Below are 16572 nucleotides of genomic sequence, written 5' to 3'. Positions count from 1 at the left end.
TAAAAAAAAAGGATCACACCATTTGCAATATATTTTCAAAAACGGTATGGTACGTGTATCCAACTCGATGTTTTGACTTTTGACATTGTTTTAGTGACATTGACATTATGTACTAAGAAATTGCGATCTTGAATAAAATTCGCAATTTAGAAGAAAATATTAAAAATGTCCCTCGCTAAAATCTTTTCACTTTCTTCTCGAGGTAATTATATATTTCTATTGTTCTATTTCTTTCAGTTTCCATTATTGTTTTGTTACGCAACTTATTATAACCTATTATTGATTTCCTTTAACATACTTATCCAGTATCTATACATTTATTAAAATGATTCTTATATGTAGCTTTAGGATAATGAACAAATATTTATTAATTATTAATTACCTACAGGTATATCCTTGTGCTAGAAAAACAAAAATACGTATTGAAAATATATTTATTATTTATATTTATCAATAATCATCGTCGCGAATTTAAAAATAATAATTAGGGATAAGCTTTAAACTTTCTTTTGACACTTTAACTAATGTACATTTCATTTATATTCACTTCACGAATACCATTAGATTCATAAAATTTAAAACTTTTACCATGAACATGCTAAATATTCCAGTGCGGGTTTGTGGTGCCAGCAGCACGCTCATCCGGCATGCTCAATACAGCACCCCAAGTGAAGGCAAAGTGGAGAAGGTCTACCCACCAGAGGTACCAGGATACAAATATGTGAATGCTGAGGACCAAGACATGAGCTTCAAAGCCATGACTGATAGAGCTGCTCAGACAATCTTTTGGACTGAGTTGATTAGAGGTTTTGCTGTTACTCTAGCTCATATTTTCAAGGTAAAGTTTGATTTTAATTACATACTAGCTGTGCCCCAAGGTTTCACCCGCCTAGAGCCATATGCCGTAGAAATATCGGTTTCCTATATGTTATTCCAGTTGTTCAGCTGTCTACGTAACAAATTTTGCAATCGGTTCAGTAGGTTTTGCGTGAAAGAGCAACAAACACACACTCATCCTTACAAACTTTCGCATTTATAATGTTAGTAGGATATGTTTTTTATTTTTGTTCAAAGTAGCCAACATCCTTTCCAAATGTCTGTCTTTACATGTTTTTAATTTAATTTAAATAGTCTATGGCTTGAGTGTGAAATTGTAACCTATTAAAGAAGACATGAAATGATTTTTACAACACCATGTAGACACAAAGTAACGCTAAGGATGTATTTTAAATGGTTTTTTTTCATATTAAACATACTTTCATAAAAATATGAAATGTATTTTTCCCATTAAGCTTACTACATCATGAACCAATTCTGCACCTATATTGTTTACACTCTATGTTTACACTCAAAGATATACATATACATTTTATAATATGTATAAAATCTATAAATGTATTTCCTTGGCATACAATTGTAAACAATTCTATAAAACTACTCTATAACAAAAAAATTCCAGGAGCCAGCAACAATTAACTACCCCTTTGAGAAGGGGCCCCTTTCCCCGCGGTTCAGAGGAGAGCATGCTTTACGGCGTTATCCCTCTGGGGAGGAGAGGTGCATTGCTTGCAAGCTGTGCGAAGCTATTTGTCCTGCACAGGTAAGCAAGAAATCAAAAAAGAAAAAAGTTTTTATTTAATATTGCATATATGCATTGATTGAAGGCCATTTAGTAAGGAAGCTAGTAGGCTCTTAATTCAATGATTGATTAAGCCAGGACTGCAATATGCATATAAAAATCGTTATTAAATATGAACTGATTGCTATTTAAAACAATTATTGAATTGAATACATTAAGTTACAAACAAAGGTTTTTAATTGTTTAAAAAAAAAGAAAAATATAATAGTCTTATAGTTTAATACCCATACACATAAAATTAATGGCAAATTAGACGAATGTAATGAAATGTGCTACTAAGTGAAGTGTCTACTAAATAATTTACTTAAAGATTAAATTATTAACATGCCGGTGTCTATAAAAACAGCAATAGAAAGTGTCAAACAAATGATTATTACTGAATAGTTATTTTTTTGTTTTTGAAAAAAACCAGAGAAGACTGTGAAAATTGTTTGATTCTGAAGAATTCAGGGTCAATTGTAAAAACTTTAGAGTCACTTGTTTTAGTAGTACCTCTGAAACCTAGTAACATTCGTATTCTTCTTTACTTATTGCTTTTTTTCCAGGCTATTACAATAGAAGCAGAAGAACGTAAGGACGGCTCTCGAAGGACGACACGCTACGATATCGACATGACCAAGTGCATCTACTGCGGCTTCTGTCAAGTTTGTATTATATTTTTTGTTAATAAGATTGTATATTATGAGCTGCGCTCCGCGGTTTCACCCGCGTAAGTCCGTATGCCGTAGGAATATCGGGATAAAAAGTTGCCTATATGTTATTCCCGTTGCCCAGCTGTGCTGTGTTTTTGTGTGAAAGAGCAACAAACACACACACATCCTTACAAACTTTCGCATTTATAATATTAGTAGGATTAGTAGGATAGGATAGGATAGGATATTACATTAATATAAATATTAGTAGCATAAGTAGGATAATGTATGTAGCACTATTTGTAAGTAATTATCTTTGTAACAACCAGTTATAACTAGGGAAAACGGGAATTGAACTATAACACAATATACGTATGAAATATTATTTATTAATCTTTATATATAAAAGAAAAAAGTGGTGTTAGTAACATTATTTATAGCTCAAGAACGGATAAACAGATTTGGCTGAAAATTTGCGCAGAGGTAGCTTAGGACCGGGAGAGGGACATTGGATATAAAAAACATTTTTATCCCGGAAATTCCACGAAAACGGGAACTAATAAAAAGAAAAAGCGTGGGGTGCATTTAACGCAGTTCATTACTATCCTCTCATAGATAGTTTCTAAATAAGATGATTGTAATATTTCAAAATGTCAAGCAACCTCCGCTTTTTACTCTAAATTGAATTATTGCGTTAATAACTTAAATTTTATTTTGATTTTGTTTTAAGGTCAGGTTTGATTATGATTGTTTCATCTGCTACTACAGTTATGTTAAATTCCTTATCATCAAAAACAAATTTTCTAGTTTTTTGTTTGATTGCCAGTAAAGTGTTTTTTAACTTTATTTTTTAAAGTATGTTTATTAAATGTATTAATTAACTTAAGTACAATTAAATTTTAAAATCAACAGGAGGCATGCCCCGTAGACGCGATCGTGGAAGGGCCCAACTTCGAGTTCTCGACCGAAACTCACGAAGAACTCCTCTACAATAAGGAAAAGTTACTGTCGAACGGTGACAAATGGGAGAGCGAAATAGCTGCTAATATTAAAGCTGACCATCTTTACCGTTAAAACTTAAAGTTATTGCCAGGTTCTGAAAATTACACATTTCGTGGGTAATTTTTAGATTCTGGCAGCACTGAGTAGATCAATCTGCGTCATATCCATTGGATAAAACACGTAACATAGGGATAATAAATTATATTGTACTATAAATCAATGTGTTGTTTAATTTTTTCTATTTGCTTTACGCACATATACAAAAAGTGTCATCTATATTTGTATTTGTGTATGTAAATAAAACTTCAATTTAGTTAAAATAAGATTTATTCAATCCAAGATAACTCAATACAATTAAGACTTAAATATTCATAATAAAACCCGTTTATTAAGATAAATACACTACACATTAAAATAAACATATGCCACTAAAAAAATTATCAAGTCTTCTTATGCTTAAGATATTAAAAATGTGCGATTTCTTAAAATTATCCTATCCATAATAAGACAGTTGTTAGAAATTTATTTAGCTTCATATAGCTGTTAAATTTAACATAAATATAAAAGTATGAATATATAAAAGCATAATCTATTAGCCTATTGTTATAAAAAATAAACTCTATAATGTAATAAATTTGTAATATTTCGGTTATAATATTAATTGGTATTCTGAGATCAAAATATATTTTGTACGAAGGTCGAATAGTCAAAACAAGTAAGTATATATTGATTGCCGGGAAAGGTAAAGACAGTTTTTCTCACATGGTACCCGTTTCTGTGGGATTTCATGGATAAAAAGTATCCTATCCTCTTTTGGATCTTAAACTCTCTTTGGATACAATTTCATCCTAATCTGCATAGTTTAGACATTTATTATATAGTGGGTTATATAGTAGTTTTAGTCACAGTTATTTAATGTTCTAGATTAAACATTCTATTTTTATTTATATTTCCATTAATATAATTTTATTCAGGTCATAAATGTCACATTAAATAATAAACTTATGAAATAATAAAAAATTAATTACAAAATTTTATCAAGCATTACTTTTATAATACAACCTATATTTTATGTATTTACTCTTGCAATAGTTATTTTAACAGTATAGTTGTCTTCGAAGTGGTTTCGATCCAGCGTCCAAAAAACATACGAAAATCGTCTGCAGCTATCTAGCGATCCGCCCCAGCTTATATAGCGTATAGCACTAAGGAATCACATACATATTCAATGGTGAATGAGATTCTAAGATTAGTGCGTTCAAACCAACTCATTGGCTCATAACAAGTACAGAAGTAGGTAAAGACTTCATACCTTTTTTTTTCAGTATAAAATATTGTTTATTGCATATTTTTGTTTGTTATCAATGCTGTTAATATATAAAAGCCTAATAAGTGGACCTAAATTATAATTATTATCTTTAGCAAATTACATGATTTGTTTAACTCTTTTATAAAAAAATTTTCAAGTCAAGAATGGTTGACTGACTGAAAATGTATATTATTTCATGAAATAATAATAAAACCCATCATCTGAGTAATACTTTAAAATATCCTTTTATATACCTTCTTAAGCCTCAATATCTTTAACTGTTCCATATATTATGAAATCCAACTAAGAATAGAATTGAAATAGATCCGTATTGTAACATTGAAGCTATCAAATGAATGATCTATGTTAAGCAATAATATATGGTATTTATAATTACATAATTACATTTGAAGTAACAGTCTTGCTAAATAAAAATATTATTAATGAGCAAAAAGGTTTTCCAAGTGAATCATATTATTTAAATGAAATTTTTTGACACAATAAGGTCATTGACATTTATATTCTTAGTTGAATCATAGTCCCTAGTACCTAATTAGTATGGTTCCCACCCAATATCTTGTAGGTGTATCGTTCCAGATCTTCGAGCACAGAGTCAATATTTCTATCAGCATCGATTGTCAACACCTCACAGCCTACATCAGGGGAGCTTAACCAGTTCTCGTATGATTCATGCACCTGGAACAGAATTTTAATGAATTACACATAACCAACCACTTTTTATTTCTCCTTTTAGTTATAATCAGAATCATTTTGTTTTATTCCTTGTTCTTATATAAAAGAAATAAAGTCGATTTGTATTACTTCAGAAGGCTATGCAGGTATTTTATTTATTTTGGTAGTTTTATTACCCTTACTTTGTGACCATTTGCATAATAATACTTTTGGTAGAAAAACTACTTCACTAAATCTACTTAAAATTTACGTCATAGTCATCACTCCTTAGCCGCCACATTCTGTGCTGGTCAAGTATAGCAGATACTATATTATATTAATTTATAAATATTTTAATTTTTATTATTCTATTTGTAACCCTCATAGGAATCCTGTGTCCCAGCAGTGGAAACATGTTTGGGCTGATGATGATGATGATGATGATTTGTATACCACCACAATAAAGTGTAATAAATAAATAAAACTCTTTCAAATTCTCAGATCTCCTACACTAGAACTCCTCCTTCAAAAGACGGTTCACAATTTAACTGTTCCTTTGTGTACTCATATGTTATCTCAAAACTTTTTACTGGGTAAATCAATTTTGAATTTTGATGATTCTTTTTGTATTTGAAGTTCTGACAATTTGATTGTGGCATAGTTTTTAGGTAACAGTAATTATTATCACATACTTGTTGTAAATATTCCAACGGTACTTCCGACTCCTCAGCGCGGCCTCGTTTCATCATTCTCTCCCACACCACTTCAGGTGTCGTCCGCAAATATACTGAAAAGTCAGTTTATATCGCTATAGCTCAATCTTATAATAGGCAGATGTAAATGAGTTTATTTTCTCACAACTTAAGTTTACAGTTTAAAAATCAACGCATTTTATTTGAATACAAAAATGAAGTGTCCAAGGCTTTTGAGTGGATGATTAGAACTTCAGTGGTCAATCAGAATGCTCAGTTTGTAAACAAACCCTCCCTTGACAACACTACTTTCACATTAACAATATTAATAAGGATCATTTTGATTATTTATTCTGGACTTCTTCTATTCTTCTATTTATTCTTCTTCTTTGCAACCTTTCCAAACTATACAATAAATAACTGGATGAATATTTGAACAAAGTCACATAGGAAGTGGTTGGATTTGGTTTAGGGTGTGTCCCTTCATCTTTATTGCTTCGGAATTTGGATTTGTGAGGTATCATTTATTTTCTTATATATTATTTAGGTTATCAACTCGACTTGAACTCCTCCTTAGTAGGTACTCATATAACATGTGAGCATAGAATGAAAGGTTGTTCTGGGTTTGATTTCCCGTGAGACTAACATAAAACTGTCTCAGTCTGACAGAACACAGAAGGCTTGACCACTTGTCCATAAACAAAATCAATCGGTGAAACAGATGTATTACTTTACTTTTAAGAATTTTCCTATTACTTTATTTTACTAACCAATTAAATCTAAGCTTATGTCAATATTCTTTTCAGTGTAGTCGAACCAACTGAGGAGGACTTGGTACTGAGGGTCTTGCAGAAAGTTTTGTTTCTTTGCATTCTCGACGAAGCAGTGTCGACTGTTTTGTACTGATCTGGAAATAAATTTAATATTTTGTTATTGCAGTTTTTGATAATTATAAACAACAAAAATAAATAGGTAGTTTAGTAGCAAGAGTAACAGTAACAACTGATTTTGTCCCAATTTTAAATTTAAAAAAGATTAAATACCCATAGAAAAGAAATGATTCACCATGATAAAAAATAAGTTATATTGCTCTCCAGCCTCTTAACTATTACCAAATGAAAATAATACTATAAAATTGCTCAGTTGTTATGTCAAAAGATAATTATATTTATTTACATCACAACAAAGTATGTTTCATTTTAATGCAGTACATACCAGTACAGTAGATTGTGAAAGAAATGGTCTTACCTTTCAAACATCTTCACAGTAATATTGGGGTTAGATGGTGGACTAGTCTGGATTTTCAGCCTGCTGAGATGCACATAGTGTTGAAATGCAAAGCTCCATTTATTCAAATCACTATACAGAAGCCCAAGTAGGTTGTGACCACTGACATTACGCCATTCTTGTATTGGCTCCTAGAATGTTTTTAATTTAACAAGAATTGAATATTTAGATTCTAACCTTTGTATATTTAACATGGGGTTAGTTTCTAACTAATGAAAGCAGAATGCTTATTATAAATTTTGATATAATAATCAAAAAGCCCTCCTTAGTGGTTAGTCATGTTAATAATGTATTTTTTTTCTTTTATGAGCATAAGAAAGTTAAATTTTTGTTTCTAGTTAGAAATAGCAAGAACAATTCAATATACTTAAAATGCGAATTTAACAAACATAAATTTTGCGAAGGAACTCAACAGTGTAAACTTTTTAGGCACCCATTTAAATCGGACTTACCGGATGTTTTTCCACATTGTTATATTTCTCGAAATGTTTAATGCACGTCGATTTACCCGATCCTATGTTACCTTCAATTGATACTCGAAATGGTCTTTTATTTATCACACGGGCTGCATTGTTTATAACTTTCATGTTCGTTGTTATTGCTATTTGCAATAAAATTAAAACGCCTTTGTTATTGTATGTAAAAACATTGCAGTTTAAACTCTGCAATAATGAATACTTGGATATTTAAGATACTCCTTTATTTAATCGCTATAACGCAATAGAGGGACTGTGCTATTATTGACTAGACACGACAAATTTTAGCGCCAGTTTTCGTGTCATTTGTCAAATATCAAGTGTCAAACGAAAACCACAGGGCACAGATACCTGATTAGTAATTATATTATCTGTGGTATAAAATATTACGTATATTATCTTTATAATGTTTTAGTAATTGCTTAAAGCTGTATTGTGTCAAATCACAACTATCAACCTAGGTCTTACGCTTTGCGCTACAGGAGAAGACTCACTGACGTAATATGAGAGTTCTTTCATCAGCGAATAACCGCCTTCTTGGTACAGTGGTTAACGCGTGAGCATACAACCGAAGGGTTCTGGGTTCGATTATCGGTGCACTCACAAAAAAAAAATAGCAGGAAACATAAGGCTACTCACCTACTTATCCACAGAGAAAATCGACTAGTGAAACAGAAGTATATCATCTGCCACATACCCAACTAGGACTACGACTTGATTTTTCATCGGCTAAGGTATGAACTAAACTGAGATCGGTAAACCATAGTCAAACAATAAATTTTTAATTTTAAGTTTTTTGAAATTTCAAATTAAAAAATCAACATTGAGTTGACCATAAGAAAAACAGCCGGTTTTCAACAGCATCTTTACGGGTATGCCCCTCTGTCTTGTTTATTGTCATGACAAAACCTGTAGTCACAGGGAGTAGTGCGCTTTAACTGAAAGGGAAAATTGATGGGGATAAGTGGTAGGGTCGTATGAACACAGTGCTTTCGGCACCACACCCATGATCATTACAGCTACAATTATCTTATTACGTTGAGCATTGACGTTAAAAACTGGTTGCATTACCGGTTAGAATACCGTGGCACGATAATAAATAGGAAAGGAATAGAAAATTAAGCAAAACAAATGAAAATTTCGGGCTGTGTAGACCAAATTTCAATGATATGCCATCATAACTGAAAATCTGTCAGTAAACTGTTACTGTCATGCGCCTTAAATGATGTATTTCAAGTTTATGTTATATTTTAATAATTATGCAGTACATAAGTGATCTTTGATTTCAACATTAGATGTTCCAGATCTCGATTTGACAAAATAATAATCCCAGTTCGGAAGACCCATAGTTTCATTTGATCAATGTTTGCTAAGACTCATTCCTATACATGTTATAGTGTACTTGGTTGTTTGAGTTTCATATCAGGTGTTTCAGTTCTTCAAATTGCAGTTTCATTGTCTCAGTATAAAATCCTTATCACGTGTAACAATTTTTGTTAGGGCAATAATTTATATCTCTAATAGTTTAGGTGGTCTGTTGCGGTTCTGCATCCGGTTGCCCTATTTGTTTTCCTATTTTTAAATATAGAGTGGTACCAAGGTACTTACCTCGGACTATTTTGTAAAAAATAATTATTTTGTATATTCGACTGACATTTTTTTTTGCCTTTAACTACACTAATATTATAAAGAGGAAACTTTTGTATACCACGGGCGAAATCGGGGCGAACATCTAGTCTTATATAAAGATAGAATAAACAACAACTATTTAAACCCATAAACAACAATGATTACTCTTAATTTATTCCGTCTATGTACAACAATTTATGACATTCAAATTAATCCATAGCTTGTTCTCGGTTCATTTATGCATTTCACCAACCTTGTTATATAAACCCATCACTAATTAACGGTTAATAATGGTTTACCTAATGTACGTACTAATTAGACTGGTAATTAGTGTAATATTATAGACAAAGACTATTTGCAAAATAATAGAATGTGAACTCATTTTAATTAGGAATGATAAACCAGATAAATATTTTGGTAATAAAACAACTAAAGTAGCATAGCAGGTAAGTAGAAATAACATGTACGTAGCATTACATTTTTAATGCTCGATACAAAAACGGAGTGTCATAAGCTTGATGTGTCTGCATGTGTGTGTTAGACACACATAAAGATCGATAATATAATTATTGTACAGGTGGGTGAACCTGGGCCAAGCAAAAGGGTTAGTAAAAAACATGAGTTATATATCTTTAAACTACAACCAACACACTTTTTACACATTTCCATCTGTAATTATGGTGTAGTTATAAATGTGTATGTTACCTAAACTACAGTGCTGCGTTAACTTTGATCGTCGCCCGTCAAGTCCGGATCAAAACGGTCGGTCCGATTGGCAGTTTCAATTCAAAACGAAATAAACACAGGGAGCTTTTCACGGAGGCTGATTGAAATTTCAACTCTGTTTTTTTTCAAACTTTACGCGCTATCGCGTTTCAGAATTTGGCTAGTATTTGTTGTGTTGCTATTTATGGTCTAATTGCTTATTCATCCGCTCGTTTTGTGGAATATCAAACCATTACGCAAATAAATATAAGTATTTAATCAACTGTTTGGAAATCAATGAGTTTATTCATTAGTTTTAAAATAACACTCAACTATGTGTTTAAGTTAAACTAGTTTATTATTCGTACTGAGATTTAAATTTTTCGCGAATTCGTCTGTGTTATTTGTTATAGGGGATGAAAGTGGTAATCGGAGTGTCCTCCCAGGCAATATTGTTTGTGAAACGTATCCTGGAATATTCCTTTAAAAAAGATCTACGTCCGTTTTTAGACCTTCAAACTTGGGGAAAATATTATGGCAGTCAACTGCATTGTCCAAAGACAATTTAGTTGTTGAAGCAAACTTCAACCACATTTTTCTTATTGTACTATTGAACATATCTCATCATTGCCTGCCTTTCATTAAATAGTGTAGTCCTTGTATGCCATCGGGTTATTATTTATGTTTGACGGTGAAGGCACAAAAAATACAGTAGTGCAAACAAATAAAAGAGATTATGAGTGAATATGAGCGGCTAATGCATTTAAAACTAATATACTTAAGTGTTAAATTGATTAAAAATAGTATGTTTTATCAATATTTTTCTACTTACCACGTAGCACTTGCATATAACAATTTTGAGGAAATCTAAAAAATGAGTGAGTATTTAAGTTTGTGTTAGAATATCGTACTAAATTCATATATTAAAAATAATCTCTGAAGTAAAATATCACTTTTATTAAACAATGTACACACTGCTTTTATTAAAAAGATATTTTTATTAAAATCCACGGAAAAGGTTTGTTAAGTAATGAAATAATGAACGCATTGTCTATTAACAACAAACTTCCGTATCCGTTCACTGCGGCATTGTCCTGGCAATTTTCATAGACTACAGAATGATTTGGGTTCAGTTAGTCTTTAGGGTAAGTTGAAATTTAATGTGTTCTGGTAGTTGATCCGCTAATTGATATTATCCACTTTGAAAAAGACAAGTGAAGACATAATAATTATTTATTTTTCTTGTTTTTTTATGAACATTTGGAGAGGTGTAAGGTCGATTGCAGACCTTATGCCTCTTCAAATGGATCGCCGACTGCAAATTGGAAAGGGATTATGAAAGGATTGAAGAGAGGAATAAAGGAAAGGACTGGGAAGGGTAAGGAAGAGGATATGGGCCTCCGGCTCCCCCACTCAACAAACGAAACACAGCAGTATGCTATTTCACGCCGGTCTTCTGTGGGGGTGTGGTATTTCCCCGGAACGAGCTGGCCCAATTCGTGCCGAAGCGTGCTCGACTACCACATACAAAATCTAATAGATGTTCTAACAGTTCTTCAGCTTTTATGTATTATTACAAAGAATATCAGTAAATTATATTTATTATTATCACTACAAAGTCAAAGGCGCTTTCTCTGTCCCTATGCCCATATGTCCCTAAGTATGCTTAAATATTTAAAACTACGCTACGGATTGTGATGGGTTTTTTCAATGGATAGAGTGATTCAAGAGGAAGGTTTGTATGTATAATAACATCTATACTACTCCGAATTTAACGCTTGCGAAGCCACGGGCAAAAGATACGTATAAACCATCCTAATTAAGACATCCTACTAATATTATAAATGCGAAAGTTTGTAAGAATGTGTGTGTGTTTGTTGCTCTTTCAGGCAAAAACTACTGAACCGATTGCAATGAAATTTGGTACGCAGATAGCTGGACAACTAGAATAACATATAAGCAACTTTTTATCCCGGTATTCTTATGGCATACGGACTTGCGCGGGTGAAACCGCGGGGCGCAGCTAGTTCGTTAATAAATCCTTAAGTATGAAAGGTTTTTGCAAGATGATTGGCAAAAGCAGTAGTAAAGTTATCTGAAACAGAACATTGCAAATCAACTTTTATAAAATTATTTATTCTGACACTGACTAGGTTTTTAGTCCAAATCAAAAACTATAAGTATTATTTATATCGCAACCCCTTGTTTGCCATTCGTGCGTTCCAACAACGCTTTGTGCTCTTATAATATTGTATGAATATATTTTTACACAGCAGCTGTAAATACAACTTCAAGTATCTCATTTGCATTGCTTTATTTGGTGAAACTATACGGAACGTTCTAGAAGCTAGGCGCATTGTGTTTTTTATATTTATATACGCAGTGCAACAGTGTTCTCCACTACAATGCGTCTGTTTGGCTCAATGCTTGTTGACATTGCATTGTCATCCCGAGACAATGGATGTGTGAAATGATTTTCGTGTTTGTGTCATTTCATTGTTTATTTAGCTTCTAGCAAATTGCGCTTACGATGTATTTAAATTTTATGTAGCTGGATTTATATGAATTACAACATAGAGACTGTTTCATTTTGTTTTTGTATAGAAAGCATTGTTTATCGGCGCTGTAAGAGTGTTAGGAGGCTTGTCAGATGTGCCTGAAAGGGTGTATTTTTTTATGTAATACCAGGCTACTGAGCTGGTGGTTCGCCTGATGGTAAACGATCACCACCCCCCATGAACATTCGCAGATATAGGGTCGCTGCAAATTCGTTGTTCGCTTTTAAAGGGCTAATTAAGGATAACGATAAGATTAACAACGGGAACACAGGAATGGCCTGGGAAGGGCGAGGAAAAGCTACTATTTGATTCTACTGATACTTCATGCTACTATTTCACGCCAATCTTCTTCTGGAAATTACCCGGTACGAGCTGGTTCAATTCGTGCCAAAGTGTGCTCGAGTCCCACACGATTTCTTTTTTGTTACACAATTGCAATAGGGGACTAATCATCGTATATAGATATCATTCAAAGATAATGGTTTTTCATGCATTTTTGATCTTTAAGTTATATCCAACACATGCATAACATGTTTATGTAAGTGTATTTAAATTGGCACCTAATGTAAATTGTAAAAATGACGTTTTAATATTATTTTATACACGAAATAACTCTATATTATGTGTTTCGCTCCCCTAGCTTTACTTTTACAAGCTTATCTATATAATCTACAATAGTATAAAGCATGATTAGCAAAAGTTTAAAAACCACGGAAATTAATAACAACGTGGTACATTAAATTCACGCCCTGCACATGGCAAGTAGAATCAGGGGATATTAGGCGCAGGCATAGTGAAGGACGAAATAAATTAAACTTAATCTTGTACTCTTTGAGTTCTTGTTATTGCTGTCGCTTTGTTTGAACTTTGTCGGAATTTCGGATTGAATTAATATACGACGTATGGGTGTGGGTTTACAAAGCGCAATTATGTCAAACTTTTGCTCCTGACTTAAATTTCGTGACATTACTTTGACGTTGTTCGTAATTCAATTCAAATTGTGAATAACAATAGAGAACAGAGTACCTACGTAATGTCAACTGTCATATTTGTCACAGATTTTAAATAATACCACCCTCGAAATATCATATAAGATTATACAGAGATGAGAACAATCTTTGCTTTGTACCTTATAGCTATTCGGAAAGGCTTGATTGATAATCCTTTTTTATTCTATAAAAAGATTTATTGTTCACTTGTTTACTACATGGTTATAATGGTTGTATATAACATAATATTTAAATAATCACAATATCTTCAAGTAATTTGGGTGGAAATTCAACGAAATATTATAAACGACAAAAGCTGTTGTTTTATTTTCGCGTAAATAGGCCGTTTATTAATATTCAGCTATCATCGACTTTGACATAACATAAACTCTAGATAAAGACAAAAGTAATACCTGTAATAAAATATCAAGACAGTCCTGTCCGTAGTCAATTGGCTCAGAAATTGTACTGGGACATTTTGATTTAGATTTCAGACATTTGCCAACCGCTTCGTTGATATAAATTTATGTGTAACGGCGCTATGGATAGAGTTGCCGGATGAAAATTCAAAGTAGAGATATTGGAAAGAGTTAGGGAAATTTGTATTGTCGCGGACGTATACTAACCAGCTTCTGTGACCCTTTCACTAAAGCGGCTCGTCGGAACACAGTGGGATGTTAGTCGGTAGGAATCCGACATAACCCACGGCTCCTTTCCCCAGGGGCCGTGGGTATCTATGTAAGATTTCCCCACTTGAAAACAAAAAGCGAAAGTTGAATTGTAATAAATACATTAACTGTTGTTGCGATAATATTAAGCGATAATAGTAAGTGAATAAGTGTAGTGGGTTATATATACAATATTATTTTCAAATGAGAATCTGTTCATATGTCTCTCTTATTGGTTTAAAATTCTAACTTAAGAAATATAAGACGTCACTATTTTAATCTTAAAAGGTTGGCAATGCCAGAAAAGATGGTAGAAGTAAAATCTGGCAACACTCGCTGTAGAGTGCATGTCCCCAAACAGTATAAACGTATTCGCTCTGTCACCATGGAGTACTTATATATTTATACGGAACTTGGATTTGTTTTACATTATCTCTGAAAATCGAACGCTTATTACTATTTTAATTGCATAAAATTGTTGATGTAAACTTCATATTCAGTCCATTTATTTATTCCCGTTGTCAATACTATTCTTAATCTTTAAAGCGGGCAACGCATTTAACTCTAAAAATGTTCATGGGCGGTGGTGGTCGCTTACGGCCACCAGTTGTCCGATAGTACATAAAAAACTGATAAGCACCTTTTTAAATCATATTTTAGCAGAATGTCTATTAAACCTTCCAATTGGTAGAGAAAAAAAAAAATTTTTTAATAATCACTATCATAATAAATATATGATATAAATATTAAATATTTCGCACAATGAATATCTTTTACGTTAAATCTATCGAGATTTATTCAATTCCAATTTGTAACGATCTCCGCCATAAAAATTAAAGTTTCCAAAATTTAAAAGTGGAACGGTCGATTTACGATCGCGCGCCATCAGATCGGGCAACACTGAGTTTAAATTCCATCACTGCCACAGATAACGATGAACGTAGACTATAAAATACAGCAACTGGCGGGAGTTTCAATAATCCCTAGTCGGGTCAATCAGCCGAGTGGCCCACGGGCGATTGGGAAATGATCGTTTTGTTTCGACTTTCGACCACTTTTGACGGTCAATTTGGTTTTTTAACATAGTTTCGATAGTTTGTGGATTACTAAGAACATTTTATAACATATGATGTGTAAGACAGACTTTTTTCTGTATGCATTTTCTTTATTTTTATTCTGGTAGATATTGAGCTGCGTGAGTTGGGTAAGAAGCAATTTAAATTAGATTAATGAGGTATCAATGATTATGACTATGAAAAATGCTATAATAAGTAACGTACGTATTATTAATGAAATTAAATTAAGGACACGGTCATATTTAGCAATTTTAAAACAATAGGAATTTAAATTTCTTGTAAATAAAGCAAACGCAACCCTCCTAAGAGGCTATTCGTCTAGTAATCGTAGTAGATAATAGAACAGTAAATGTATTCATCTGTGACATATAGTCAATTTAACCACTCCGCACATTGACCGACTCGGCCATTGGCCATATTTTTCAGTCGAAAGCGATTTATGTATACGTACGCTCGTATATTTGGCTTGAAAATAGGTGATTGAGTTTAAATGCTCTCGCAAAGTATTAAACGATGTGTAATCATGATGAAATGACTGTTAGTTTATCGCCGTATGCGTTATAAGGGGTTCATAAGGGAACTTAAAAAAAAATGGCAAATAAAGTTAGCTGGGAGTTAAATGTTGTGTTGAAAATTATTTTTTATTACTTTGCCATGAAAACTGACAGTGGATAACAATATATAAATACATCCAATCTAAATTTCATTGGCCATAAATTTAATCGATAATAATTTATAGATTGGCGAGTAGATTTTAAGTTTATTCGAAAGAAATACAATGTTATACCTTTAATATCATTCAAAATATAATCTTCATAGCGTTGTTTGACGATTGAAATCTAAAATGGATTTGGAACGCGGATTTTAATAACGGTTTTTCCTTGTATTTCTTTTAATATATCCCAATGATACAGCCTCTTAAAGGATCTCGTTAAATGTGAATATAATAAGAGGAAAGATCAGGATATAAGAAGAATTTATTTATTTATTATATTCTATCAAATACATAAGAAAAAAATTGATACAAGTAAGAAGATTTATTTACATTGTTTCGTTTTATCCAGTTTAGTAGATATGCTTAATGCCTGGTATTATATTTATAAGTAGATACGTATTTTATATTAAGTTAATTGTTGGAAAAATTTATGTCTATAACAATTACATGAATGCAATTTAATACAACAATGTAACATTTATATCTATGATAAATGTTAATGTTATGTTATGGTGATCGATGA

At 32.2% G+C, this 16572-nt stretch overlaps 2 protein-coding genes across 2 annotated transcripts; one reads left to right on the top strand and one right to left on the bottom strand.

The window, feature by feature from the left end:
- The first annotated feature begins 66 nt into the window (after window positions 1-66).
- Window positions 67-3493, top strand: LOC119832588 (NADH-ubiquinone oxidoreductase subunit 8). The gene is made up of 5 exons (XM_038356264.1): window positions 67-202; window positions 612-838; window positions 1460-1600; window positions 2185-2283; window positions 3184-3493. Exons 1-5 carry the CDS (start codon window positions 166-168, stop codon window positions 3343-3345), a joined length of 666 nt encoding a protein of 221 aa, XP_038212192.1. The 5' UTR covers window positions 67-165; the 3' UTR covers window positions 3346-3493.
- An 892-nt stretch (window positions 3494-4385) lies between these two features.
- LOC119832290 (deoxynucleoside kinase-like) lies at window positions 4386-7991 on the bottom strand. The gene is made up of 5 exons (XM_038355953.1): window positions 7686-7991; window positions 7195-7364; window positions 6717-6853; window positions 5947-6041; window positions 4386-5278 (listed from the first exon to the last, which is right to left on the bottom strand). Exons 1-5 carry the CDS (start codon window positions 7818-7820, stop codon window positions 5132-5134), a joined length of 684 nt encoding a protein of 227 aa, XP_038211881.1. The 5' UTR covers window positions 7821-7991; the 3' UTR covers window positions 4386-5131.
- Between the last annotated feature and the right edge of the window lie 8581 nt (window positions 7992-16572).

The sequence above is a fragment of the Zerene cesonia genome, chromosome 15, assembly GCF_012273895.1.
Source record: "Zerene cesonia ecotype Mississippi chromosome 15, Zerene_cesonia_1.1, whole genome shotgun sequence".
Lineage (NCBI taxonomy): Eukaryota > Metazoa > Arthropoda > Insecta > Lepidoptera > Pieridae > Zerene > Zerene cesonia.
The sequence above is the reverse complement of the archived record's forward strand: the minus strand, read 5'-3'. Positions and strand labels throughout refer to the sequence as shown.

Excerpts from the sequence above, each read along its gene's own strand:
- LOC119832290 (XM_038355953.1), bottom strand. The coding sequence starts at position 7,820 with ATGAAAGTTATAAACAATGCAGCCCGTGTGATAAATAAAAGACCATTT. Across the intron at positions 7,365-7,685 it reads ACAATGTGGAAAAACATCCG|GAGCCAATACAAGAATGGCG; the intron begins GTAAGTCCGATT and ends AAAACATTCTAG. Across the intron at positions 6,042-6,716 it reads CATAAGCTTAGATTTAATTG|TATATTTGCGGACGACACCT; the intron begins GTTAGTAAAATA and ends CTGACTTTTCAG.
- LOC119832588 (XM_038356264.1), top strand. The coding sequence starts at position 166 with ATGTCCCTCGCTAAAATCTTTTCACTTTCTTCTCGAG. Across the intron at positions 203-611 it reads CTTTTCACTTTCTTCTCGAG|TGCGGGTTTGTGGTGCCAGC; the intron begins GTAATTATATAT and ends TAAATATTCCAG. Across the intron at positions 1,601-2,184 it reads AAGCTATTTGTCCTGCACAG|GCTATTACAATAGAAGCAGA; the intron begins GTAAGCAAGAAA and ends CTTTTTTTCCAG.